The following is a 27,381-nucleotide window of genomic DNA, read 5'->3' on the forward strand; positions in this document are numbered from 1 at the left end:
TAAGTAGTATTAGATGACACCACCCAAACTGGCAATTAAAGTCATTGAGTGAATGTAGGGACATATAAAATGTATATGTACATTAAACGTACTATTTTACTTTAAGATATCAAGATGCATGTTTCTTTTCTCATCTATTATCACAAGAAAATGGCTTTTCCTTTCCATGAGGGACGGTGAGAGGGGACCCCCTCTGCACCTCCTTTACTGACCATGTCCTCAATGGGCAGCTGCGATTCCTGTTTGCTTTCTTAAGGGAAGTGAGAAAGTAAAGGCCCTGTAAGAGTCTGAATTCAATTAAACAGCAAGCTTTTAATAACCCGCCTTCATCAAGACTTTTCAAAGCATTCCATTTAAATCTCACTCTAACAGCTCTCTCCATGCTGCTGTTTCACTGGCTTGCATATTATTTAACTAAATTACATAATTACAATGACATTCAACCAGCACAAACCGGTTTGAGAACCAGCACACCTCTGGCTCTGGGAAACAGAAAAATCAAATGAACAAAAAGCTCAAGTGTTTTTCAAAGCAGCCCACCAGAGACCCAGTGAGGCAGGCCTCAGGGGCAGCATTCTTTAGGCCCAGTGAGGCAGGCCTCAGGGACAGCATCCCTCAGGCCCAGTGAGGCAGGCCTCAGGCCTTGGGGCAGCATCCTTCAGGTCCTGTGAGGCAGGCCTCAGGCCTTGGGGCAGCATCCTTCAGGTCCTGTGAGGCAGGCCTCAGGCCTTGGGGCAGCATCCTTCAGGCCCTGTGAGGCAGGCCTCAGGCCTTGGGGTGGCATCCTTTAGACCCAGTGAGGCAGGCCTCAGGGCAGCATCCTTCAGGCTTGCACAGAACATATGTCCCTGAGAGAGTGCACCATCCGGGTGATGGAGAACTGCTTTCTGTTTACCTACGATGCTCTACGCTCTGTGAACCGCTTGGTCTGCTTGTTTCTTTTAATAAAGAGATGACCCTTTCCTTGTTTATTTAGAGGCACTCTTTATATATCTCTTCCACCGTGTAGTGATCACAAGTGTTTTCTCCGGGGCTCTTACTTGACTAACTGCATCTTGCGGCTGTTCTGTGTTACAAAAGCATTTGACTCTGATGTCAGGAAAGATCTCTTCCTTTACAGCTCTTGCTTTCCAAGTCACCATGAGAGAGTCTCCCTTTGCAAAGACCTGACAATAGCTTTCCCTACATTTTCTTCTAATTCTCTAACAATTTCCAGATACATTCCAGAGAAAGAACTTGAACTCCAGAAGCCTCAGGTCAAACTTTTAAAGCTAGAAATGGAGAATCTGGAATTCAGGTTGACATTTGTTGTCTGAACAGCTTTTTGATGGTTAATAAAGCAAAGCAAAACAATCTACTCCTTCGCCTAACTTAGGGAGGTAGAGTTAGAACCGAAGTGGAGTATGCAGGTGTGAAGCAATGACAGAAAAGGATAGACATCTGTTGTGGGTTCAGGGCACATCTGTGATGGCCACGGATGAGACTCATCAGCCATGGAAACTGTGACAAAAGGCTCAAGTGACTGGAGAGCACAGTAGTACTTATGGAGTGACTACTGGGCAGTGTGTCCTGCCGTGGCTAGACACTGACCTATATAAGCTGACACACACAACATGCTAATAGGTCACTGAGAATCACTTCTGACTTTGGTAAGCAGCCTGCTCATTCCAGAATCAAAGACATCTCCTCCCGTTCCCACACAAATGCTTGCACACCGGAAAACCGCCATTAGCAGTACACATCCCATCATATGGCTAAATGAAGGCGCCAGGTGCCGTACGTGTCACACAAATCAGCCAGAATAACCCGAAGCCTTCTCTTCAAGTGTGTTTGACTGGCACAGGATTCTAGTGCTAACTGATCACAGAGGCGACCAGGAATGTGTTTGCAAGGATGAGAAGGGGAGAGGATTGCGCTGGTCTCAGCAGGATGGGCAGCGAACACAACTTCAGACTCCAGCTTCCTCAGGTTCCCAAGGGACAAGCACACCGAGCAGAGGTACAAAGGTCGGGAGCCAAGGCCAGGCTGTCCCAGGCCAGCTTCTAACATCAGTGCCGAGATCCATTCACTGAACCCAAACTGCATGGAGCAAGGAGAACTCTGCTATTTAGTGAAAATGAGGATCTCACCTACCGAGGTTCATTGCTGCTTTATCTGCTGCTACACACAGCAACCACAAGCTTCAGGTGAGAAGCCTGTCATACTAAACCTCTACCTTTTGGTCATCATCCTGTCCCCACGCATTTAAGAATCGCTGTTAGAAATGTAAATGCCACTTATGAAATATGTCATGATCTAGGCTCTTTTAAACACCCTCTTCCCCCAGCCTATAGTGCTGGGGGTGGAGGCTGAGGCCCTTACCTGTCCCAGGCATGAAAATATTGCTGACAGTTTACTATTTAGGGCTGTTGGTCACATGTTTAGAGGAGAATGAAGGAAGCAAAACCCAAAGCCTCTAACATCTACTAGGATCTTGATGGAAAATGGCCGCCGCGAGACAGGGCTAATTGGTCTCAACCCCTGAACTATAGTAGAGTCACCCAGGAATGAAACATGTATTAGAAAAAATGTCAGTGGAGCAAAAATACTTATTGATACACAGAATCCTAAAAAGTACATGCACTCAATCACATAAGTAAATAATCTAAACATACGATATATGCAAAATATGAATGAAATCTATTATACACCAGTGCCCCAAATGTACACTCTAACTATTTTCACCTCTGATAAATCAATTCATATACCTGCCTAAGTATTTGATCATGGTGGATTGCTGGGAAGAATGTGCACAGTGATTGATACCAGAGCAAGGAGCTCCCAAACGCCCTATCATTACAGGTCTCACATGAACTCAAACGTGTGGTGCCTTTAGACACCCCGAATGTGAAAAATGGGCTCTTTGGATGCAGACCGATTTTAAAATTATGTGGTTTTCCTTTGAAAGGCAACTTCCTCATCACAGGTTTCAAATCAACGAAACCCTTCTATTCACCCTGACTTGAAGCCGTTGTTAGGAGGCGAGGCGTAGGCCCACCTCCAGCACATCTCAATCCTACATCAGGGGTTTCAACCTCGCTTCTGGAAACATTAATGATTGTGCTGTTTTCTCCCTGGAGTATTTCTTATCAGGATTAAAAAGGGACCTACTCTGAGGCAAACAGGATACAGGGCGATGGCGCAGCTTCCAGGCAAGCTAAGAATAGCTACAGCGTTTTCAAGAAATCTTGAACCAGGATGTGATCCTCAAATCAATGCGTGATGTAGGTTTCTGTGTGTGTGTGTGTGTGTGTTTAACAATAGTCACTGCAAGTCCCTGCTAAAGGAGAACTTCAGTTCTTACCAGGTTTTCTTGGTTCCTGGCTGCTATTTTCTGCTCCTCTTCTGCCCCGTTTTTCATGTATTTGACCTCTTCCACGGGTTTGATCCTATACTCATCTGAATGACAAACAAAAAAAAGGGATTTTTACCACAGTGGCATAAAGGCGTCAGCAAAGCAAAAGCCACACATTAGACAGACTCTGTCCCGTGCAGTGTTTCCACGTGGCTCATCTGGAACAGTCCGAAAGAAGTGAGCATGGATATCTTGGGTCCCTGTCAGTAGATGCTCTGCCTTGCCTGCTGGAGGGCAGGCAAGTTTTCCAGTTCAGAGAGACCCTGTGTGACCACAGACATTATCCACTGAGCAGACACTGCAGATGCAGGTGCTTCCAACTCTGAAAGTCGCTAGAATCCAGGCACATTGGGAGGCACCACACAGCAGCCCTCAGGGACGGAGAACCTTCTCCTCTGACTCTAGGAGACTATGGGTGCAGAGTGCCTGTAGTGGCAGATTTCAGCTGGGCGTTCACACCTTCATTTTCCCCCTTTGTGAAAACTATAGTCCTGTTTATGACCCTAGAGTTGTAACAACAAATACGACCAATTAGAAATGGAATTGTTTCAAGGCTCTTCCATTAAATCTGAGCAGTCTACAGTTACTGCACATTTATATTTTAATGTCTATAAAGTTATGAGCACAGAGATAAACTATCAACTAAGTTCTAAGTGGGTTTGGTGAGGCCCCGTGGTGGAGAGTACAGAGGGCTCTAGAGGGAACCTAGGCTTGAGATGAGAACACGGGTCTCAGTCAAATCCATCATGGGACAAAAATCAGGGAAGCTGGCAGCCAAAGTCCTTCTCTAGGACAGAGATTTGGCGATGACAAGGATGACATTTTCACCAGATTCCTGTCAACAGGAAACCACTTGGGTACATTGAGTTCAAAAACAAGTATGATTTTTGACTCATCTTTGGTCCAACTTGCAGAGGGAGAAAAATCACAGAAATTATGGACTTAGAAATCTTCATCAGCAAATCACCTTGAAAATGGTATGGAGTCACCTCTAAGAAAGACAGCTGCCTATCACTAAGTTTTATTTTAAGCGAAGAAGTTGTAACATATTTTCTTAAGGCCTATGTCTGGGTACAAGGATTATATTGCTTAAAAATGTCCCGTACTAATATTCATAATTTATAATTTTCTAATGCAGTTGTAGTTTCTCTACCCTACCTCTATCATCATCATCACCATTACCATCACCATCATTATTAATTATATTACGTATTCACTTTACATCCTGCTCACTGCCCCCCTCTTGGTCCCACAATCCTTTTCCTTATACCTCCCTCCTCTTCTCCTTTGAGTGGGTATGGACTCCCACCTTGGCACTTCAAGTCTCTCGGAGGCTAAGCGCTTCCTCTCCTACTGAGGCCAGACAAGGCAGCCCAGCTAGAAGAACATATCCTACGTATAGGCATCAGCTTTTGGGACAGACCCCTCTCCAGTTGTTCGGGACCCACACAAGACCAAGCTGCACATCTGCTACATATGTGCGGGGAAGGCTGGGTCCAGCCCGTGCTTGCTCTGTGATTGGTGGTTTGGTCTCCAAGAGCCCCAAGGGGTCAGGTTAGTTGACTCTCTTGGTTATCCTTCCACACTTCCTCTTAACACAATATTTCTGAAATCTAGCTATAGTTCCATCCATTTGTGCTTGTCAAAAGTTTCTCTCATCCTTATGAAGCTGATGTGATTTGCCTATATGTGTATAAAAAGACCCAATGTTTGTGACAAGCCATTTGTGTTTTTTTTCTACTTGGTAAATCAAGGTGATTTTTAATCAAGGTGGTCTATTAATTTTTTCTGTAGTTCTACGGTATGTTTGTGCATGAGTGTGGTATGTATGTGTGTTTTGGATTCATGTGATAGACAGAGGTCAGTGTCTGGAGTCTCCCTGAGTCACTGTTTTAGACAGGGTCTCAAGTATAAACTGGACTTCATGATTCAGTTAAACTGCCTGACCAGCAAGTCCCAGGGAGAACCCTATCTCTGCCTCTCCAGCAGTGGGACTTCAGGGGTGTACCCTCTCACCTGGCTTTTTACATCAATGCTGGGGAATTGAACTCCAGGTCCTCATGTCTGAGCGACAAGCACTTTACCAACCAAGTCATCTCCCCATCTCCCGTGCCCCATTTCAACTTCCTTCTAAAGAAATTTGAGAGGCTTGTGCACAATTACAGTAATGAGCCCTTCAGGAATCCTAAGTCTAAAATGATCAAGTTCAGAGAGAGATTTGAGCCAGCGAATACAAAGCTGTCATGATGGCTCACGCGTGTTATCCCGACACGTAAGACTGAGGTGGGGAGATCTTGATGTTGAGGCCAGCCTAAGCTACGGAGTGAATTTGAGGTCAGTCTGGGCTACCCAGCAAATGCTATCTCAAAATAAAAAACAAATGAGAGAATCTCATCCTGATTTGCTATTCAGATGAAAAAAAAGGACGTTAATAATACCAACACGTTTAATTAAGGATTGTTTACTCATGAATTGCAAAAACATTGCTAATTAAAAAAGAACAGACATAATTACGTTCTGAGTATAATCATGCAGAGATCAAAATAAAGGTAAAAACATAAAAATTAAAAAAAATAAACAACAATCAGGTACCTCAACTTTGGTTTGAGGCACTGACGGTTATAAGTCGCAGCACAGTGACATAATTGCTATGGTTTAATTGAACAAATGCATGAGTGGCTGTGCCTTCAATTATTAGAAATAACAACTATCACAATCTGGTGGACCCTGTTCTACCCAGGGCCCCAAATTTCACGCAACAGGGCAGGGAAGATCACATCTCATTATAGAACATAGCAGAGACTTCTGGAAGGCCAGGCAGCTCTCTGCACACTACACAAACACAGGGGTCCCCCAGAAAGGGTCACCCTTCTTTCCTTGCCCACGGCCCTCTTGCACCTGGCCCACTACAGTCCAGTCTGAGCAGGCGCTAAGCAGCACAGACAAGTAAACATCCAAGTTCTTGCTTCAGCCTTCACAGGATCACAACTGAAAGCTAGTAACATTTGGACAAGCTAGTAACATTTTTCTCCAAGGAAATTAGAAAGCTCCCGATGACATGACTTTCACAGTAACATTACTGCAAACACAGGCTTTCTTTCCTTCTTTTCATCGACACAGAATCCTGACCAACTTAGACAGCAGGGAGGTTTTACAGTGTCATTGGCAGCCTGACTGGCTGGGTGACCGGCCAGGGCCCTGTTGGGACAATGCAATGCAACTAATAACTAAGGAGAAAACAAACATCTAGGACTAGAAGCTTGGCTTACAGAACACACTATGCAAAATCCATCCTGGAATTAGATAAGAAGTCAGCAAAAAGCCGCAATTGAAAAACAAACCAAATACTCAATAAAATGAAGTAAAATAAAAGAGCCTATCGGACTTCTGAAGGCTGGTGCCTGAAATGAAGATGTGCACCCGGAGACAGACAACCCACTAATGAAGATGTCGTGTACTTCCGTAGGGATGTGGTCCACAGGAAAGGCTCTCTTCGTCAGGCCTCGGGGTGGGGTGGACCCAGCAGTTTTGGCTATGGCAGCAAGACACTCACTACTGAAATCTAGAGTTCCCTTTCTCAAAGGCACAGGAGAGTTCAAATTTTTGACCTCAGCCTGCTCTGGGGGACAGCCACCACTACAAGCCAGAGTCTGGATAGCAGCTAGGCGTGGCTACCTGAAGATGGGCAGAGTTGGGACTGTCTTTCTCCCTCACAAATGTTCCCTCTCTTCCTGTTGATCTTGTCAGATGGCTTATTAAAAATGCAAGTCAGGAACACAGGCAGGCTGTTCAGTCCCTGCAAACACTTTCAGGCTTCCAGTCAAAACAGATCTGTGGAGGGATTTTTTAGCATCTTATTCAAGGTAACAGCATAGGGAGTTAGGGATTGTTTGGTAGCAGCCATTGATGAAAAAGAGAAAAAGAAAAAAAAGGGTGTCAGAGCTGGTTCAGATTTTCACTGTCATGGAAAACAACAGTAAGCGCCCTTAGCTGGAGGCCCTTCTGGAAAGCTGCTGAAGTCCTTCCTCTTCTATCTGTAATGCTCGTGAAAATTCTGACTTCTAATAATCCTGAAATTAGAAACGCACTAATTTCCTTCTAATTGATTAAAATCAGGGTGGGGTCTTGTTTGTTTGCTTTGTTTGGAGACCTTTAAATTTGTTATTACTCGGTGTGTATGGGTGTTTTGTCTGCACACATCTGCACTGCACTAATGCCATGAGTGACCTTTGAGGCAGAAGACAGTGTCAGATGTCCTGGGACTGGAGGTACAGAGAGCGATTAGCCAGCCACCATGGGGCTAGAAATGGAACTTGGATCTTCTGAAAGAGCAGCCATCGCTCTGAACTGCTGAGCCATCTCTCCAGTCTCAAAGACAGGGTCTTAAAATTATTCCTATTACGATTAAGGAACCTGTTGCAGGCCCATTTATAAACCTGGGAGACAGCAGAGAGCACTTGAGGGACAGCACTTAGTGTTATGCCCAAGTTGCAGGTACCCAAAGACCACCGAGGAGCCAATTCCAGTGTAAACATAAGGGTCAAAGGTCTCTCATTGTCCCCATAGCAGCGGGTCAGAGTGAGAGCCCCGAGTCTAAAGGTACAGGGTACTCACTGTGATGGCAGCAAACTTGGGGATTCTCCACACAGGTCAGCAAGTTAATATTTTAAACACTCATTTCTGGTGTAAACTGCAGGATCTGAACACCTGGCAAACAGGCTGCTCAGGCTATCTGCTCTCTGCAGGATGTCTCAGGATATCTCCATGAACCTCGAGCCTGCTGCTGTAGCCTGGCTGTTGCTAAGGGCTGGTTGCCATAGGATGACTGCTCAGGTAGACTTTGTGATTTTTCTTCCTGGAATTGGAGTTTAGACCCTGGTCTCCCACAAAATGGGGATTCTTTGAAAACAGTGTTGGTTGGGCTTTTCTTTTAGAAGGGTCGATCCAGAGCTGACGAGGTGGAGTGGAGTCACATGCATGGACTGCCCCAGCTAAAGACCCTGGCCGTCAGCTGGTTCACAGCTGCTTTTGACTGTACTTCCAGTGAATCTGATGACTTTTTCTGGTCTCTGTGGCATTCACACATATCACATGGCATGCATATACATATACACATATAAACAAAAAAAGTTCTTTAAAAAGTGGGGGATGGGTGGAGGGGGGAGGTAGAGGTGGCTCCTTCCTTATCCCACTAAGGACTGTCAAGCATTTGGAAGTGTGAATTTGAAAGCACAAAGATGTGCTTGGGAGTCAAACCAGCCTTTCTAGCAAGAGCTGAAAGTAACCAACAATAACACACACTCACACAGAAATACACACATATAAATGCACAGAAACTCACAAGTATACACATACACCCTCTTACACACACACTCAAATACTCACACATATACACACAAATACACACTCAAATACAAATACACACACAGAAAGACACATGTGCACTTTCTCACATAGATACACACACACACACACACACACACACACACACACGAATGGTGTGCACTTAAAAGCTTATGTCTTCACAGAAAATACAGAAGAGATGTTTTTTTTTTTTCCCTGCTTCCTCCCTAGAAGCCCCTTTATCTGAAAGAGAGCAGAGCCAGGGCCGAAGAGTATAAAACCTCGCATCGTAGGTCTTGGGAGGAGACAGTCTTGTGATGTTGGAAGAGAAATGAGGCATTTTCCCCTACCCTGGGCAGAGGGCTAGAGCTAAGCCAATAGTCTGAGCAGACAGAAGGATGTTTGATGTTAACCCACCTCCTTTTCAAACACCTCCCTTAGCTTTGCCCCTCTGTGGGCCTCTGGTGTGCTCTGGGGCTGCAGCTGCCTATCTTTACACGCCCCGCCCCCTGCCCTGCGCGCTCCCCCTCCCCACAGCACCCCACCAAGGCATGCCTCAAGGCCATTCCTCAAACTTTTATTTTCTCAAACTTTCTTTCCTGCCCAGTCAAAAGGTTATTTTTGTTAAAGAAGGGTCTTTAATGGATGCATTCAAACGTGCACAGCACAAAGGGAGAAACTGAGGCTGGATGTGTGCTAAGACGGGAGCGGAGGAAGCACATAGCACACAGCCTGTATTACACCATCTTTTTGGTCCCGGGGGCTCTGCTGAGCCCCCTGAACTGTGGATCGCTGCTTTTGATCAAATCTGGACATTTTCCATCAGATACATCTTACTCTCGCTGTCCCTTCTTCCCGTCTTGCGTAGTCTCTTCGCTTCCCACGCCATTGCCCCTTCATTTTACACACATCTTATGAAGAGTGTACCTGGGAGCCCAGGCTTTTTAACTCCCTCCATAACTCTCACATCCTCATGCTTTGCAACTTCCTCTCTCGTCACCCCATTCTCTAACGTTGAGTATTATGTTCCCCTTTGTAGCAAATGCTCAGCGGGTGACATTTGTCGGTCCGAAGTTTAGCAGTACAGGTATTAAAGTGCACAAAATAGTGAAGGCTTTGATCATGGCAGCAGATGGGAGTTCACTTTTAATCATTCCTCATTTGGAAAACTCCTATCAAATATATACTAGGTGCTGGGTTCTGTGATAAACTATGTAGGGGAATGGGGGGAGGCAGGGGTATAGAAGGTACCCAGGGAAAATAGAGAGGAGAGGAGACAGAGAGAGAGAGAGAGAGAGAGAGAGAGAGAGAGAGAGAGAGAGAGAGAGAGAGAGCTTCTACTCTGGTCTCCTGCTTGGGCATATCCCTCAGCACACAAAGCCTGAGAGCATCTCACTGCCAAGGTTCACCAGATGGACTCTAAATTTGGAACGGCGTTATGCATGAAGCACACTGCACTGGACAGCACAGACTGCCATCAAGTCCCTGAGCCAGGCAGTCCCGAACCTTAACTTCCTAACTGTCCTTGTATAAAGTGATCTCCTCAGCTCTGCTGTGATGCTCATTACTGAATGGTTTCTAGGAGTTATACATGCCCTGCTCCTAATGTTTCAAAGAACTCTAACACAAGGTTTCTGTACATTCTTAGATGTTTCTGTTCTTTTCAGGGTTTAGATCAAATCCTGATAAATAAAAACCATTCAAGTGTCAATGACCTAAAGATTACAACTGCTTGAAAAGAACAAGGAGAGTGTATTTTGGACTTTGTGGGGATTGAACTTCAGCAGCATGCAACCCTGGGAAGTCTGGTAGAGAAAGTGCAGTGATTGTTCATACGTATATACACCTGATAGGGTACCACATAACCTACGTATGTGACTATCACTGATATAAAATCCCTTGTGCCTTTTTGCGTGTTTATTCAACAGTGAAACCTAATGCTTGTTTATTATTTAAACAAAAGGTAAGCAAAAATCAGTTAAAATTCCTTCTGGTGGCATTAATGGCTCAATTTCATGGAACATTGACTGTGGGTTATTAGATGGCAGAGTTTCAGAACTGGGTCTGTAACAGAATTTACAGAGTATATTTGTACATGTTTTATTTAAAATCTAAAATAAATACAAATACCGACATTCTTTTTCAGGCAAACTATAGAGCAACGGCAGACAGCACGTAACGATGCTGTGTCACATGTGTCCTTTTTTACGTAAGACCGGCAGCCCCATCACTCCCTGGACGTCCAGAAGCACAGGCTGGGTTTCTAATACATTGCAGCTGTTTCATGGGTAGTTACGTCCTCCAGCAAACACTCTCACGAATTTATACGGTGCCTGATTAGGACAGTGTAGCATCATCCATTGCAAGCTGAAGTTCTCTGGAGTTGACCCTACAGACTGGGTAGAACGCCATGATTGTAGCGAGATGGAATGCTACAAAAAAGTGTTTTTAGTCCTCTCAATAAACGTGACCAACCTCTAGATCTGACTGAAAGTCTTTGTCACTAATAGGTAAAACATGTGAAACATATTACATAGTAGACCATTTGCTTCTATCAACTCTAAGACCTAAGGGCCGCATCTGAGAGGGCCCCTGCTCTGCTCTGACGAGCCTACCCAGTGCCCCCTTCAATAAATTCAGCTCATATTGACTCGTGGCTTTGTTTTGTTCTGTCTAGAAGAGTTCACACAACCTCTGCCCCAGCAGAACTTGATCCTTGTGCCTCAGCCATGGTCACTCATGTTTGCTTTAGAATAATCTCATACTCCTTCTAGGGCAGGCACTGTATTCCGAGTCAACACCAGAAAACTCCTTCATCCTTCTGTTAAGGCAAAGGAGAAGGAGAGGGAGAGGGAGAGGGAGAGGGAGAGGGGGAGGGGGAGGGGGAGGGGGAGGGGGAGGGGGAGAGGGAGAGAGAGAGAGAGAGAGAGAGAGAGAGAGAGAGAGAAAGAGAGAGGGGGAGAACCACAATCCGATTATGTCCACCTGATTTAATTCCTTTCACTGGATCCTGACTTAAGTGAATTTTTGGTAGAGGAAAGATTCTCAGATAATCATGACAGAATGTAGAGAAATATTTGCCTCGATTGTCTGGATGTTAAGCACCTGACATCCTGAGACTCAAGAAGGAGGCTGCCTTGGCTAGGGCAGATGAGCTAGTGAGACTTGTGGTTCAGACTGAGGCATAAGGTGGTGAGCCAGGGAGCCAGGCCAGTCTGTGTGACGCCCGAGGTGCAGGGCTAAAGAGGAGGGGCTCGGTAAGGAGAAGCAGGAAGTCCTTGGTAGGCTGGTCAGGAGGCAAAGCTGCAGGGCATTCAAGAAAAGAGAGTTCTGAGGTACTTCAAAAGAAGAAAGATAGGAACAGCCCACCGCAGAAATTCATGAAGGAAGAAGTTCCAATGTGCTGTTCAGGAATGAGATGGCTTTTCAGGTTTTAGGGGTCATTCAGTAAAAGATGAAATGGCTTTTCAGTGATGTAGGGTGCTCCTTTTATTATGTCTCTGGACTGATGCTGGCCTCCAGGAGCCTGGCTTTACCTGGGTTACAGAACTATAAAAAAGACTCTGGCAGCAGCGAAGTCATTATTAGAGAGAATGGGAAGAAAATGGATAGAGTCGTTTTCAGCTGAAGTAATTCCCTGATATAAGCAGTGTGATTAGACTTTTAAAACAGAAAAACACATCTGAACCATACTTCATGGTAAAATAATGTAATTTCTTTACTTCTGAAAAATACTCCCTGCTTCCCTCGTCCATAAATTTTGTTAACGAGCAGCAGGAAGGGAGCACGGGGAAGGTCTGCTGGCTCAGCTCGCCTTTCCTTTGATAAGCCTGCACCTCTTGTTGAATCCTCCTAAAACCAAAGCTCACCTCCAGCTGCCCTCATGGCTCCTTCAGAGTGGGTGTGTCTGGCATGGGCTCACAGGCGCCATTTTAACCATCTCAGTCTACTGTTCCCTTCTCTGGCCTTTCCACGTGGCCATTTGACTATCTCTACTACCTCGTCTTCCGAGATTCATCATCTGTTGACTGCTCCCCACAATCCGCAGAGGTCAAGCCAATCAGCATTGATCACCTTCACGCAGCCATTGCTGGTCCAGCAGGAGGCTTGTGCATGCACTGTATCGTGCTATGGGGCGCTTTCCCCCCAGTGTAAGCAAAGACTCCTGATGCTCTTAGGGTAGGGATGGTGGGAACAGAGGGCGGGCAGATGAGAGAACGCTGCAGATTCCCAGGGGAAGTTAGCTGAGGGCTTGCTTTGACTCCACATACAGCAATGTTTTAAGTGCGTACTGTTCCTCTCCTGTAGCATAGGGATGTTGCTGCGACCTGGGGAGGAAGCAGTGAATGCTTCTGAAATGGAGAGGCTGGGAAGGGGGAGTGAGGCTGAGGGCAGACGGAAAATACATACAGGCGCTCAGAAGACCTGGAGGTGTGACAAGAACGGACGACTCAGAGACTGTGGCCGAAGGACAGAAATGACTTACGGAGAGGAAAGCAAACATATGCCTCTTTGGGAGCACTGGCCCCAACCAAGGGATCATGCACTCCAATTAAACAAACACCGCATGTCTAAAACTCCCATCTCATGCTTAGGTCGAGTGCATCGGAGGGACTGGGTTCTGTGGGCCCTGGAGAGTCCTAGAGACCAGAAGTGGCTCTCTACCACGCGCCTGCGGACAGCTGAGCCCTGGACTCTCAAGTAAGCACAGCGCCATCACCTCTACGCCTCTTCTTCAACTCTCAGCCAGAATCAAATGGAAAAACAAGGCAGGGACGCCAACTACACAAGCTCCGGCCGTAGCCATCTCTCAGCCCAGCTTGGTACACTTTTAAAATGCTCACACTCCTTGGTCATCCCACACCGAGAAGCTTCAGAGGATCGCCTCAGGAGCGGAGGAGCGTCTCTTGGTACAAACTTCTCCTACCATTCCCAGTGCCATGAAGAAAACCAGGGGTAAGAGGGCTGTGTGGAGGCACAAGTTTAATCATCCTTCCCAGGAACCACAATCTCACACTTGGGTTCCCCATTCCAGCTAACAACTCAAATTCAGACCCCATCACCTCAGAACTAGGGGGCAGAGCTATTAACTGCTCTTCTGCTCTCATGCTCCCCCAAACACAGAGACAGAGTCTCACTGCATAGCCCTGGCTGGCCTAGAACTCACTATATAGACTGGGCTAGCCTCAGGCTCACAGAGAGACACCCGCCTCTGCACCCCGAGAGCAGAGATTAAAGGTGTGCCATATTATGCCTCTCTTTCACCTACAGTTGATTCCCTACATGACAGCAGGACAGTGATTATAAAAAGTGCTTTATAACTTTTTGACTAACAAACAATATTTACAAACATTTAGAGGGTATTGTTCTTGTATATGTGAAACATGCAATGACCAAATCAGGGTTATTAGTTCACGTTGAACACCATTTATTTGTGGCAAAAACATTCAAATATCCTCACTTCTGCTTATTCTTAAACACAAATGACATTGTTATTAACTATGATCAGTCACCCTACTATGCATCTGAGAATCAGATTTTCTTCTAAGTGACCGTGATATTGCACTCATTGGTTCTTCTCAGCCCGGGGAATTCTTTAAATTTAAAACCAAAGTCAGACTTCATCCACTGGGAACTCTCCTGCACAGTCTCTGGCTTCCCTCCTGGGACCCACCAGATAGCTCCCTCTCAGACAGCTGGCCTAGGGCTTCTCTTCTGTAAACATTCGCTGCCTCAAGCGTTCTCCTGGCTTCCTTCCTTCAGGTGTGTGCAGAAGCCAACTCCTTGACTTTTCCTGGCCAATAAATCTGAACAAGCCACCCTGTCACCTGCTGATCCCATTTCTTTCTCTGTGTGCCCTCGTCCCTGGCTGACTATATTTATCTGTCCTTCCAGCTACTGCCTGCCTCATTTCCTACTTTATGATCACTGGTTGTCTAATTACAGTCAGTAAAACGGGCTTTGTCTAATTACATCTTTCATCTGCTAGCAAAAGGCAAGCTTTCTTTTAATAATATTTGCACAATTAGTAGTTCTTAAATGGGTGATTCTGATTTTAAGAGTTGCCTTAGAACTAAAACCACAGCGTTTTCTCTCTTAAACCTTGTTAATCTAGCAGCTGCGTCAGGAAAACAGCCCTTCGCTCAAGGCGGGTGCACTGTGAGGTAAAGACATTTCTTGAGTGAAAGGAGGTAATCAAAACTAGAAATTTAATGAAAAAAATACTGCCACGTGGATGACATAATAAATGCAAAGGCTCTTGGTACATTAAAACTATACGCTCATACTCATATATAATCTGACAATTTCCTCTGTGGTTGCCTATCAAGATCAGCAGTGACATTTACATAGTAAAGTATGAATATCCATGGCTAGAAGAGAATTCAAATGTAATTTAGTTTGTTTTGAATATGGTTTTCAAAATGGAAATGCAGCATGATCTGGATAGAGATTTGGGCTGGCGTTGCTTTGGTCTCAGCTTGAGGGACTTGTTCAGTGTGGAGGATGCACTATTTCATAGTCTGCAGATATGCTATTTCTGGCTTGCCTTTATCCTTCTACCTTCAGTTCTGTTTTAACGTTTTTTTTTTAACCATTTATGTATGTGCACCACCTGAGTGCAGTGCCTGAAGACACCAGAGGGGGTGCTGGATCCCCCACATGAGGAGTCTCTGGCACCCGTGAGACACTTAACGTGGATGCTTGGAACAGAGATCCGACGCAAGGGCAGTATGTGCTCTCCACTCCTGAGTTATCTCTCCAGCCCCACCTTATTTCTTAATAGTCACAAACATCTGCTCATGAAAACATATTGAATGAAAATCTGAATATTCATATGCATGTACATATTCATATATGAATATTCATATGTCATCAAATATGGGTTGTGAGTAAAAGGACGTGGACTACAGAAACTTTGTTTGTCCCTCATAGGCTTCATCCCTCCCCCCTTACAACCCTATGTAGCTAAGCTTTGACTATGAAAAATCTCAAGAACTTTCAAAGGCAACTTCTATGCATGCTTATTTTTTATTTTTTTACTTTTTTATTTTTTATTTTTGGATTTTTTTGATTTGGTTTTTTTCGAGACAGGGTTTCTCTGTATAGCCCTGGCTGTCCTGGAACTCACTCTGTAGACCAGGCTGGCCTCAGAAATCCGCCTGCCTCTGCTTCCCAGAGTGCAGGGATTACAGGCGTGCACCACCACCGCCTGGCTTTGCATGTTTAAACAGTAATGGATAGTTATATATTAGCAGAACATTTATAGCAACACATACTACTATTGTGACATTATTTGGTCTCTTGATACTCAAGAGCCAAGCAGTATCAAACATCAGACAAGTCCCTAACAATCGGCATCCAGGCTCAGGTACCCATGGCCTTCCTTGGGATCACACCACCCAGAGTATAGCACCCAAAGTTGGCTCAAGAGGAAGTTATAATAAGAGGGCATGTCTTCAGAGCTCTGATGTCACTGTCACCTGAAGAGTCACAGTTGTCACCACTTCCTGGTGACTATCTATTGCTGCCCATATGGCAGGCCAGGGACAAGAAAGCCTCACTTCTATAGTGCTTAATAAATCAGTGTGTGGTAAATCAAAAGACAGGTGATCCAAGGTGTTCGTCCACTGAGTTGGAAGCTTCTAGAACCAAGGCACTGTCTCTGAACGGTTTCCTAGTCCCTCTCCATGCCTAGTAGCCCAACTTCCTCATTTCCTTTTTCAATAGCGCGCATTGTTCACTGATGGAATGAGGCTTGGGAATCAAAAAGAAGAGAGTTCCTGACTAGATGTTACGAGAATTGACCTGTGCAGACCTTCAGAAGACACCGTGCCTCTCGCAGCCTCGGCTCCCTTACCCGTGAGTGTGCACAGCAGCACGCAGTAAAGCATTTATACCTTCTTCAGGCAGGTCACAACCGGTGATCCTAAAAGAATGATGATTACCTGAACTGAGGATAGATTTTTCTCCAAGCAGAGAAAGTCTATCTCATCTCATTTTACTCTCTTCTGTACTTCTAAAGCAGGTGTCTGGCAAGGCCTGCTTTCTCACAAATGGTGCCTTCTTAATGTGTCGGTACAGGGTAGGAGATGCAGGTCAAGTCGGGCGGTGGTGGCGCACGCCTGTAATCCCAGCACTCTGGGAGGCAGAGGCAGGTGGATTTCTGAGTTCAAGGCTAGCCTGGTCTACAATGTGAGTTCCAGGACAGCCAGGGCTATACAGAGAAACCCTGTCTCGAAAAAACCAAATCCAAAAAAGAAGAAGAAGAAGAAGAAGAAGAAGAAGAAGAAGAAGAAGAAGAAGAAGAAGAAGAAGAAGAAGAAGAAGAAGAAGAAGAAGAAGAAGTTGTTGTTGCAGGCCAGCTCTTCTGGGACTGATAGCATTCATGAGTGTTGTCTCGGGACCTAACCACATCTCCAAAGACCTGACCATTAACATGAAGTTGGGAGTTAGAATCTCATTATGTTAACTTGAGAGGTGCATGAACACTCAGAGCGGGAACATCAGGGCTGGTGGACATTTGGGCCACAGGATACCCACTGCTCTTTAGTGCTTGTTCTCTGTCCTCTGTTTCTTGATGAATGCTTTCATTGACATTTTTCTTGTAAAACAGTTTAAAGTCTGAGGGCGGGATGCCTGAATCTATACCTTTGGTATTCACTCCCAGCAAGCATACAGTGCCTTCTCCTATAGATTCATTCCCATAGAACACTCTTAGCCTTGTATCTGGCCAATCAACACTCCTCACGGAGGATTATTAGCTTAGGAGCACTTAATTGGCTGGGGCAATTTTCCTCTCAGTTTAGAACATTGTTATCAGAAACGCAATTAAACTGTGACAACAATGCATGATCACAAACTGCTCAACTGAAAATACTTTATAGCTGAAGAACACTTGGGGGAGGCCAAGTGGCTTAAAGCTGGCCCTCTAGACCACACTCTTCTTGCTGTCTCACAGAGGTGCAGGGATACTATGTCTGTCCTACTGTCGCACGGGAACAGGCACTACAGACTCCTCCCACCACGGGAACATGCACTACAGACTCCTTCCACCTGTCCTTCCCTGATGTGAGGTTTTCTCCCCGATTCCTTGCTCACTGGCTCAGGCCCCAGCCTCCTCTAGACATACCTTGTACGCACCGCGCGTGTCTGAGCCCTCGGCCTGCACTGGCGCCATGTCTTGGAACCACGGGCTCTTTTGTTTGTTCATCTTTTAAGCAAAGACTTTAATCATCCTTTGTGTATGTCCTCCCAAAGCCTGTGCCGAGGCACCCTCTGCAGTATCACCACAGGATACTGACACTATACGCCAAGATATCCATCTGTCACCACTTACTAGTTCCCTAAGGGCAGAGATTAGTTTTGCCCGTCTGGTCTGTATGAGCTGTGATGCCTAGCATGGTGTCCAAAGCATGCAAAGCCGTCAGCAAACGTTTTGCAGACTGACAAGGAGCACAAAGATTTGAATGAAACTTGATGAGACCCCCATCTGTTTACCTGAGGAAACATGCCATCACACAGATCCCTATGGCCCAAAGCTATTTCCAGACGTAGTAAACTTTCCTCAGGGAACAAATCTGCGTTGCCTGAAAACACAACCGAAGCCCTTTGCCTTTTGGAAACTTTTAAATTATATTTATCAAAATAAGTAGTTGCACTGAGTAATAAGGGCTGATTATAAAAATAAAGAATTTATATTTACAATTCACCTGAATTCAAAATTCAAAGCCACCTGAAACTATCATAGGAAGACTATTATTGCTAAGGTTGGTGGGAGGCTCCTCAACACACCTTCTTTCTTTATGCACTGACACAGAATATTACATATATTACATATAAAACATGCAGACAAGTATGGCACCATATGCCTCCAATCGCAGCAGAGACGGACAATTGCCAAGAACGTGAGACCAGGCCTGGGTAGATAAACGGGTTGGAGGCCAGCCTGGGCTACCCCGTCTGGCTCAAAAACCAACAAAAGAAATGCTCAGCAAGACAGCTCAGTCAGTAAAGGTGCCTTCTGCCAGGTCTGATGACCTGAGTTCAATCTCAGGGCCCATGCAGTGGAAGGAAAGACTGACTCCCACAAGCTGTCCTCTGACCTCCATCTGTGCACTGTGGTGCACACATAAATAAATCAACAACTAGATGAGCAAACAAGTCAATATAATTGGAAACAGAGCTCTTGAGAGGCCGTTATAAATAAGGCATACTATGCCAAATCTCCTTGCACCTTTCTCTTTAAGGCACCGCAGGAGCACTCCTCCTTTGGTGCCTCAGCGGCATACATGTTCCCACAGTGAGAGAGACCTGTGAGCATACAGCTGTGGACAACATCTGCCTGTCTAGTTATCTCCTAATTAAATAAAAAAAAGGCAGAACTGCAGGAGCAAAAGGCATAATTATTTAAATCCCATATGCACGTTGCTATTTCATGCTCCAGAAAAAAATTTCTGGTTTGACATTACTCATTAGAACATAAGACAGATGTCTATTCCTGCCTAGTTTGAGGCAGTAAAAGCTGCTTTGTTTTCCTTTCCTTTGTGGGAGATGGGGACTGGGTGGGAATGGGGCGAAGATAGAGGCTGAATATTTTTCCGTCCGCTTATTTAACTCTTGTAAACTTTACTATTAATTGCCTGGTCGCAAACTCAGTTCAATGTTCACCCAGGATGTTCTTTGTTTTCAGATTTCAACCATTTCTTTTTAATTTTTCCCATATTTATCTTACTTGTTTTGCAAATGGTATTCATGGTTTGACAGTTGTCTTTTGCTTAGCTTACAGTGGTTTGTTTAATTAATACCACACAGTGGTTTTAGATTTTCATGCAGCCAGATTTGTCAGCTTGTTTTTATGGGATCAGATTTCACAGCATAACAGGGAAGACGGTCTGCAGCCTAAGATTATCAAGGCACTTGGCCAGGCTGGCTGGGCCGGGAGTCCCTGTCCTTCCCTCTCAGCCCAGAGCTGACAAAGCACAGGATGTCGTCACAGCTGGCACATTGGAAAACATTACTTTGTAAAATGTATTTTTACTCTGAGTTTCATGCAGGCATAGAATGTATTGTATCAATTTTCACCTTCCATTAACCCCACCCCCTCCTTCTTTCTCTGAAACATTTCTTCTTCCCATGATGCCCCTCCCATACTTTCCTGTCTTCTGTGTGTGTGACCTACTGTGTTTAATTAGGTTTTCCATATGAGTACAAGTGGGAGGTATTACTGAAGCATGGGCAACTTATTAGTAGCTACATCACTGAAGAGAGTGTCAATCAACTCTCTTCAGTTGGAGGAGTAGTGGGGTCTCATCAGCTCCTACCCTCTCCATGAAGAAATGCTGACTGGCCCAGTCTTGGGCATGTCTTGTGTGAGGAACCATGCTATGTGAGTTCATGAGTGCAACCCCGATGTCTTACCCAGAAGAGCTCTTTTGGAACACACCTCCCATCCCCCAACTCTTCCATCCTTCCCTGTTCTCTGGGTCATGCACTGATGACTTTGTACATGGGTCCTAGAGATGAAACTTCCCCCATGCTTGTGTGGAAAATGCCTTATGGACTGAGGTTAACCCCTCCGAGGCAGGTGTCTTCTGTCACATTTGATTCATTTGAAGGGACGCCGAGAGAAATGGCACCTGCAGCCACGCCTGACGACCTGAGTTCTGCTGCTGGGACCCACACGGTGACACCAGGGAAGGAGAGAGGCAACTCCTGCAAGCTGACCTCTGGCCTCCACAAATACACTGTAGCAGGTGTGCATAATGGTATACAAGCACTCACGTGCATGCACAAGCACACACACACACACACACACACACACTAATAGATGTAATAGATTCATCTGGAAATTCTTAACAATTCAATTTTAATATTACGAATATCCTTCACAGAACAAAACGTGAGCTGGAATAATCCCTATTTTGAACGTCATTTGAATTTTTCATTTCATTCTTGATGCAGTTCTCTATGACAGCCACAGGCACTGTTGGTGTCTTGTCTCCTCACTCTTGCTAACAGCTTCACCAAGAAATAACCTTCTAGAAACATCCTTAGTCCACATGTCCAGGGAGAGCTGGGGGATTATAGGGAGAATAGGACACTCGCACACTAATCTATGTCTGGCAATCTGGCTTGGATGTGAAGTCCTCTGAAGGCTGGCACGCTGAAGGCCTGGCTCAGAGGTGAGGCGTGTGGCAGGTCAGGAACTTTAACCTCATCAGCGAACACCACGTTTTGTTTTAATTCAGTGGAACTACTGAGCGGCGGCAGCGGCGGCGGCGGCGGCGGCGGCGGCAGGGGAACTACAGCACGAGGTCTAGTTTGAGGAAGCAGTCTGCTGGTCCGTCCTCATTTCCTCTGTGCTTCCTTGCCCCAAGAATGAGGAGGCTTCCACCATCTATCCGACCTCAGGCCGGATGAACAGGAGCCAGCCAGCACAGGCCGAAACGTGAACCAAAGTAAGTCCCTACCCCCAGAATTGTTTACTGGAGTATGTGGTCACAGCCACAAAAACACACAACAAATAAAGCACGCACTCATTAGGCTGCACGGTGGGAAAATTTAAAATCACACTTTAATGGACCATCATACATAGGCCATCTTATTGTAGTGGGCTAGCCTGATGCTGCCTGTGTTCTCTGGTTCCTACAAGCAGACCATCGGGTGCTCGAGTGATGCCCGGTGAACCCCCTCCCCAATCTAACTGGTCAAGTAAAGGCTGAAGCCTGTGATAGGGCAGTGGAGGTATTGGTATTCTAAGCTCCACCCCACACCTACCTGGCAATAGCCAGGTATGCCCCGCCTCATAGATCTGGCCCACTATGAAAGGGGCTACTTGCCCCTCCTCTCCCTCTTTGCTCCCTCCGCTCTCCCACATACTCTCACCTCTCTGCCCCTTAGGCTCTCCTCCCCCCCTCTCCATGTGGTCATGGCCGGCCTCCATTCCACTTCTCTACTTCTCTCTCTCTCTCTCTCTCTCTCTCTCTCTCTCTCTCTCTCTGCCTTTCTCTACCACTAACTCCCATCCCCTATTCTGAATAAACTCTATTCTATACCATGCCTGTGTGTGTGTGGCCCCTTAGGGGGAAGTGCCTGGACAGGGGCCTGCCTGGGCACCCCCTTCCCCCAGGCCACCATGCCACACTCCCTTAACCCCCATCCTCTCTTTTTAAGCCCCTTCAGGGCTGAAGGCGTGAGAGGGAGTTGCAAGTGGGGAGAGAAGGGGAGAGAGGAAGAAGGCTGGTGGAGCAGGAAGGCGCCATGGACCGGAACTGCATAGCCAGGAGAAACAGCATGTGATAGGGCTTTATAGCTGGGGACTAAGTCAGTACAGCCCTAGATCTGCACAATCCAGGCCTATGGCATATAATTATAATATCTGGATTGTGTGATTTTATATAGGCTTATTAGGATTGTAAAATCCAGCAACATCTTACCATATTTATCATTTCTAAGTCATTATCTCTTTGATTTAACACAACACACACACATACACACATATACACACCTCACACAGACAGAAGTTCTGATTAGATCAAGACAGAAGGGAATGGAATAATCACAGTAACAGAAATAATTCAGGTTAATGGATCAATTGTTTAAGTTTGTTGAATGTGACAACGGTAAGAAAATGATAATGATTTTCTCAAGTTGAGAAGTCACAGCTGCATATATAAGCATGCATGTCTTCGGGCTGCCAATGGGATGGAGGAGATTAGCAGTTGGCACCCGTTCACTGCTTATCACATGTCACCAAGTAGTATGGAAAAGCTTACCATACAACGATGCGTCTAAGGCCCTCAACTCCGTGCACTGGTACCTGCACACTGCACAGAGAGGACCGAAGCCAACGAGAAGCTCACTGGCCTGACAAGTCTGTGTGTTTGTGAGGAGCTCAGCCAGGCTTTGAAGCCAGTTTGCCAGATTTCATAGCTGTGTGGTTAACATGACTGTACTTAAACTCCACCAAAAATAACTCTAATTCCCACAACAGAATCTCCAGACACCCTCGTTAACGGCCACGGCTGAGTTAAAGCAGGCAGTCAGCAATGACTTCCCCAAAGCTCCTAAGCAAAGGCTAGTTTAGATCTCATGCTTCCCACAGATATGTTTATCCCTGAAGGGGGATCCCCTCAGTTAAGCTACCCTCTTCATCATACAAACAACCCCACTCCTGTAGCTACGTGAGCAAGACAGGCCTTTGCTTCAGCCTCCCCGTCTCAAACAGTGGCAATGGCGATAAGAACCGCCTGTGGAGAAGACTTAGACGGCAATGCAAGGCTCCAGTGGTAAGGTTTTGATTCAGTGGTGAAAGCAGCAGCCACGCTCAAGCCCCAGGGTGGGTCTCTACGCAGGGGCGTCACAGACGAAATGAGGCCAATCTGCCAGTGGGCGAAGCGACGTGCAGGCTGCCATGAAACATCCTTTGTTACATATGCCACCCAGGATTCCGGGAAGAAGTCACAGTTTCAAATTCTCTGATGTCATTCTGGAAGGAAACACTGAGAACTGCTAAAGGTGAAGAGACGTTCCCAGTTCCACTCCTGCTGATGAGTCACTTGTGGAGAGCTTCCCTGGGCACCAGCCCTGCCTGCACCACGCCCTGCCTGCAGCTCCGGCTCCCTGGGCCTCACTGGAGGATGCCAGAAGCACCTGCAGCTTCACCCCTGCAGCTGACCTGCAGCTTCACCCCTGCAGCTGACCTGCAGCTTCACCCCTGCAGCTGACCTGCAGCTTCACCCCTGCCTTCCACAAGCTGAGCTCACTTCACTTTAGCCAGAGGGAAGGTACCAGGCAGTTACAGAAACACAAGGCTTCGGAGGAGCAACTGAGTGACCGAAGGACTCTGCTGGGACTCCTTGGGAATCCTGAGGGCTCTGAGGGTAACCCCGTAACGGTAACCCCGTAACGGGTTCTGCCAAGTCCAAGGCTTCTTCCTGTTGGAATCAGACTGCCTGGAATACTGAGCTATATAAAATCCTGAACCTTTCACTTATATCCATATCCAGCACCAAGGAAGCAGGCTCTCAGTGCTCACTGACAAATGAAGAAAAACAAGCATTTGGGAAGATTCCCTGGGAATGAATATATGTGTGTATGTACATGTATACATATGCATGTATGTATATATACAAACATATGTATCCAAAAGTTCACACATATAAATGTACGTATATTTATATATAAACTATGAGTATATACATATATAAAAACAAGCTCATATGTAAGTGTATGTGTGTATATATGTATACATACATATATCCAAAAATTTGCAAATATATAAATGTATATATATTTATATATAAACTATATTTGAGTATATATATAAGCTCGTGTGTGTGTGTGTGTGTGTGTGTGTGTATGTGTGTGTGTGTGTGTGTCTGAGCTCATGGTACATTTCTTGACTTCTTTCTATTACAGAAAACTTCCAATTATTAAAATATAGATGCAGCATGTTCTGCAGCGGCCGAGGGGGTGAGAACGAAAAGGCCGCGTCTGTCAACTGAAACAATCCACTCAGCGACAGTGAGTGCTTGAGAGTTAAATTTGTGAATCAGGTCCTGTCTCAGTGACTTTCTCTTGCTTCACACACTTCCATGTGGTAAGTGCCATGATTATTTCTGTATTACAGATGTGGCACAGGGCTAAGGATGGAGATGGAATTAAACTCCTGCTGGTAAGCCAGAAGTCATCGCGCTCTGATGGGTGATGGTAACCCTCTCCTCTCACAGTAAACGTACATCAGAACGGACAAGAAAACAAGCAAAGAAGAAAGGGAAACAGCTTTCTGAACACCTTCTCCGCACTGGACACTGAGTTATGCACCATGTGTGTGATATCTCTCTCTCTCTCTCTTCCTCTGTATAAGTGTATTATGTATGTGTATGTGTGTAGTGTATGTGTAGTGTGTATGTGCGTGTGTGTGTGTGTGTGTGTGTGTGTGTTATCACTTGCTAGTAGAGCCTGGCACATTAGAGGCCCTCTTTCCTTTCAGGCTGTTTTGAAGATGAAGTAAGATATGTGTGACATACTTAATATGGTGCCCAACACATTGGAGAAACAACACATTGTCATTGGCTACTTGGTTTGAAACAGCTAGTTTTTAGAAAACACTGAATTAATTTAGGATCTCCAAGGTCTCCAGAAGCACCTTCCCTCGGGCAGTAGAGTTTGATTCTCAAAGGCCTAAGTTACAAAGCAGGCTGTGCTTTTATTACAGAGCATGCAGTTACAATTCATGGCCAGCTTGTCAGATCTCTATCATTTATGAGGTCTGGTGGGCTTCTAGCCAGGAAAAGCTTTCTGAGCCCTTATCTGAAGCATCATGATATCTTCCAAGACTACACCAGGATGCGTTCCTCATATCTTAAGTCTTTTTGTCTTTCAGTTTCTTATTGGTAAACAGAAATTGTTCAAGGTAATAATTTCCATGCATATGTCTATGAAGTAATTTAGTCATACCATTTCCTTTATCTTTTTCAGTCTTTTTATCTATTTTAGATCCTTTTTTTACTTTTAAGACTCTTTCCCCAAAATTCTGCATATGAGAGAAAACAGACAAACTTGTCTGTGTGTAAGTGGCATATTTTATTGACACAAAGATGCCAAGTTCCATTCATTTTTCTGCACACAACCTCATTTTGTTCTTTGTAACTAAATAAAACCCACTGCCTGTGTAGACTATCTTTACTGTATTTAGCCACCCTCTTAGGAATACCCTGGCTAACTCCACAATGTGGCTACTATGGATAGCACCACTGTAAATGCGGTCACACAGCTGTCTCTGTTCTTTTGAATGATATATGCAGCAGTGGAATAGCTGGATCATATGGTAATTCTGATTTTAGTTTTTTGAAGAAACCTCCAAACCATTTTCACAATGACTGGTCCAGTTGACATTATCGTTAACTGTGTTGTAAGGGTTCCCTCACCTGCGCCACGCCTGGACAGCATTTTCTGTCCCTTTCGTCTTGTCTGGTATAAGACTGAACACAGCGAAGCTCTGAGTTGTACTTGTGGAGGTAATGGTGTTCACCATGTTTTCATATATTGGGCACCCGTGCTTCCTTTTATTAGTAGTAATGCATGCTACTTACATGAAAGAGTGGGTTTTGTGGTAATTTTAAACACGTGTATGAAGTATCTTGATAATTCCGAATCCTTCATTATCTACACTTATCTGACCCCTCAACTCCCAATGTTCCTTCTTGTTCCTTAATAGTTTCTTGTCCAACAGTAGAGCCTTTAAAAAAAAGTCTTCCCACATACAGAAAACAAGTGACATTCTCAAAGGCCCTTTACTTCATTCATCCACTTTTTGATTGGATTATTGGAATACTAGATGTTTAACATGTTGAGTTCTTGGCTTCCACAACCACTACCTAACCCTATCAAATCCTCCCAGTACTGCAGCCTTGATGCCCTGGTTTCAGGCTTTTGCTGTTGTTGTTGTTGTTATTGTTGGTTGTTGATACTGTTGGATGGTCTCACTACGTAGCTTTGCTGATCCTAGGACTCAGTACATAGACCAGCCTGGCCTCGAACTCACAGAGATCTGTCTCTCCCTTTTGAATGCCAGAATTAAAGGCGTGTGCCACCATGCCTGGCCTCTTAGTATTCCTAGTGGCTGCATGAAAAAAGAGCAGGTGCAAGTAATTTTAATAATACAATTTACTTAATCCGATAGATCCAAATTATCATTTGACTATATGATCAATAGTGATTAATGAGCTATTTTTATTGTTATTTTCCATATTAGCTCTTCATTTAGTACGAAATGTAAAAAGTACCTCAGACCGGGCCACATCATGTATGCTTCAGAGTCACATGTGGCTAATGGCTACGGTCCCACACAGAGACACATTATCCTCTCTGTAATTATCTTATGAGTAAAGTGTCCTTAATGAATCTTCACTATGTGCAATCAAAATTATGAGGGATACACAATGAATTATTACTTTGCCTCCCACTGCTCTGCAATTCTAAATACATCAGGAGGATTTTATCATTTAATTTTCAACATGGCCCTGATAAATTGGTCCCTACAACATTTAAACAGATAGCAATGTATGTCATGTTCCAATTTATGAACCATCAAGGATGAGAATATACCTAAATCCACATGAAGGACAGCAGCAGAGCTCCTGGTTGCTTGCTGGCTGCTTGGTATGTGATGGCTCTTCTAGGACTGGCCCAGGGAATAACACTATTTGGAGGTGTGGCCTTGTTGGAGTAGGTGTGTCACTGTGGGTGTGGGCTTTAAGACCCTACTCCTAGCTGCCTGGAGGTCTGTTTTCTGCTAGCAGCTTTCAGATGAAGATGTAGAACTCTCAGCTCCTCATGCACCATGTCTGCCTGGAGGCTGCCATGCTCCCACCTTGATGATAATGGACAGACTCCTGAACCTATAAACCAGCTCCAATTAAATGTCCTTGTAAGAGTTGCTTTGGTCATGGTGTCTGTTCACAGCAGTAAAACTGTAAGACACAATACCATCCAAAATACTTTTACTACAGTGATCTATTTAAAGGGCTGGTGTAAACATCAGGTGCTCCTTAAACCAACCCCAGCAGCAGTCAGAGCCAGTTCAGTTATAAAGTGAAGATGGAACAGTCAGTGTTCAACTTGATCCCAGGGCATTCCCT

The 27,381-nt window shown here is 45.2% G+C and overlaps 1 protein-coding gene across 1 annotated transcript in view; it reads right to left on the minus strand.

The window, feature by feature from the left end:
• The window catches only part of C12H1orf21 (chromosome 12 C1orf21 homolog), a 208,642-nt gene that overhangs the window by 89,138 nt on the left and 92,123 nt on the right, over window positions 1-27,381 (minus strand). Inside the window, exon 3 of the mRNA XM_052200361.1 lies at window positions 3,344-3,438. Coding sequence (XP_052056321.1) covers window positions 3,344-3,438 — 95 coding nt within the window. The remainder of the gene's footprint in view (window positions 1-3,343; window positions 3,439-27,381) is intronic.

The sequence above is a fragment of the Apodemus sylvaticus genome, chromosome 12 (assembly GCF_947179515.1).
Source record: "Apodemus sylvaticus chromosome 12, mApoSyl1.1, whole genome shotgun sequence".
Classification (NCBI taxonomy): domain Eukaryota; kingdom Metazoa; phylum Chordata; class Mammalia; order Rodentia; family Muridae; genus Apodemus; species Apodemus sylvaticus.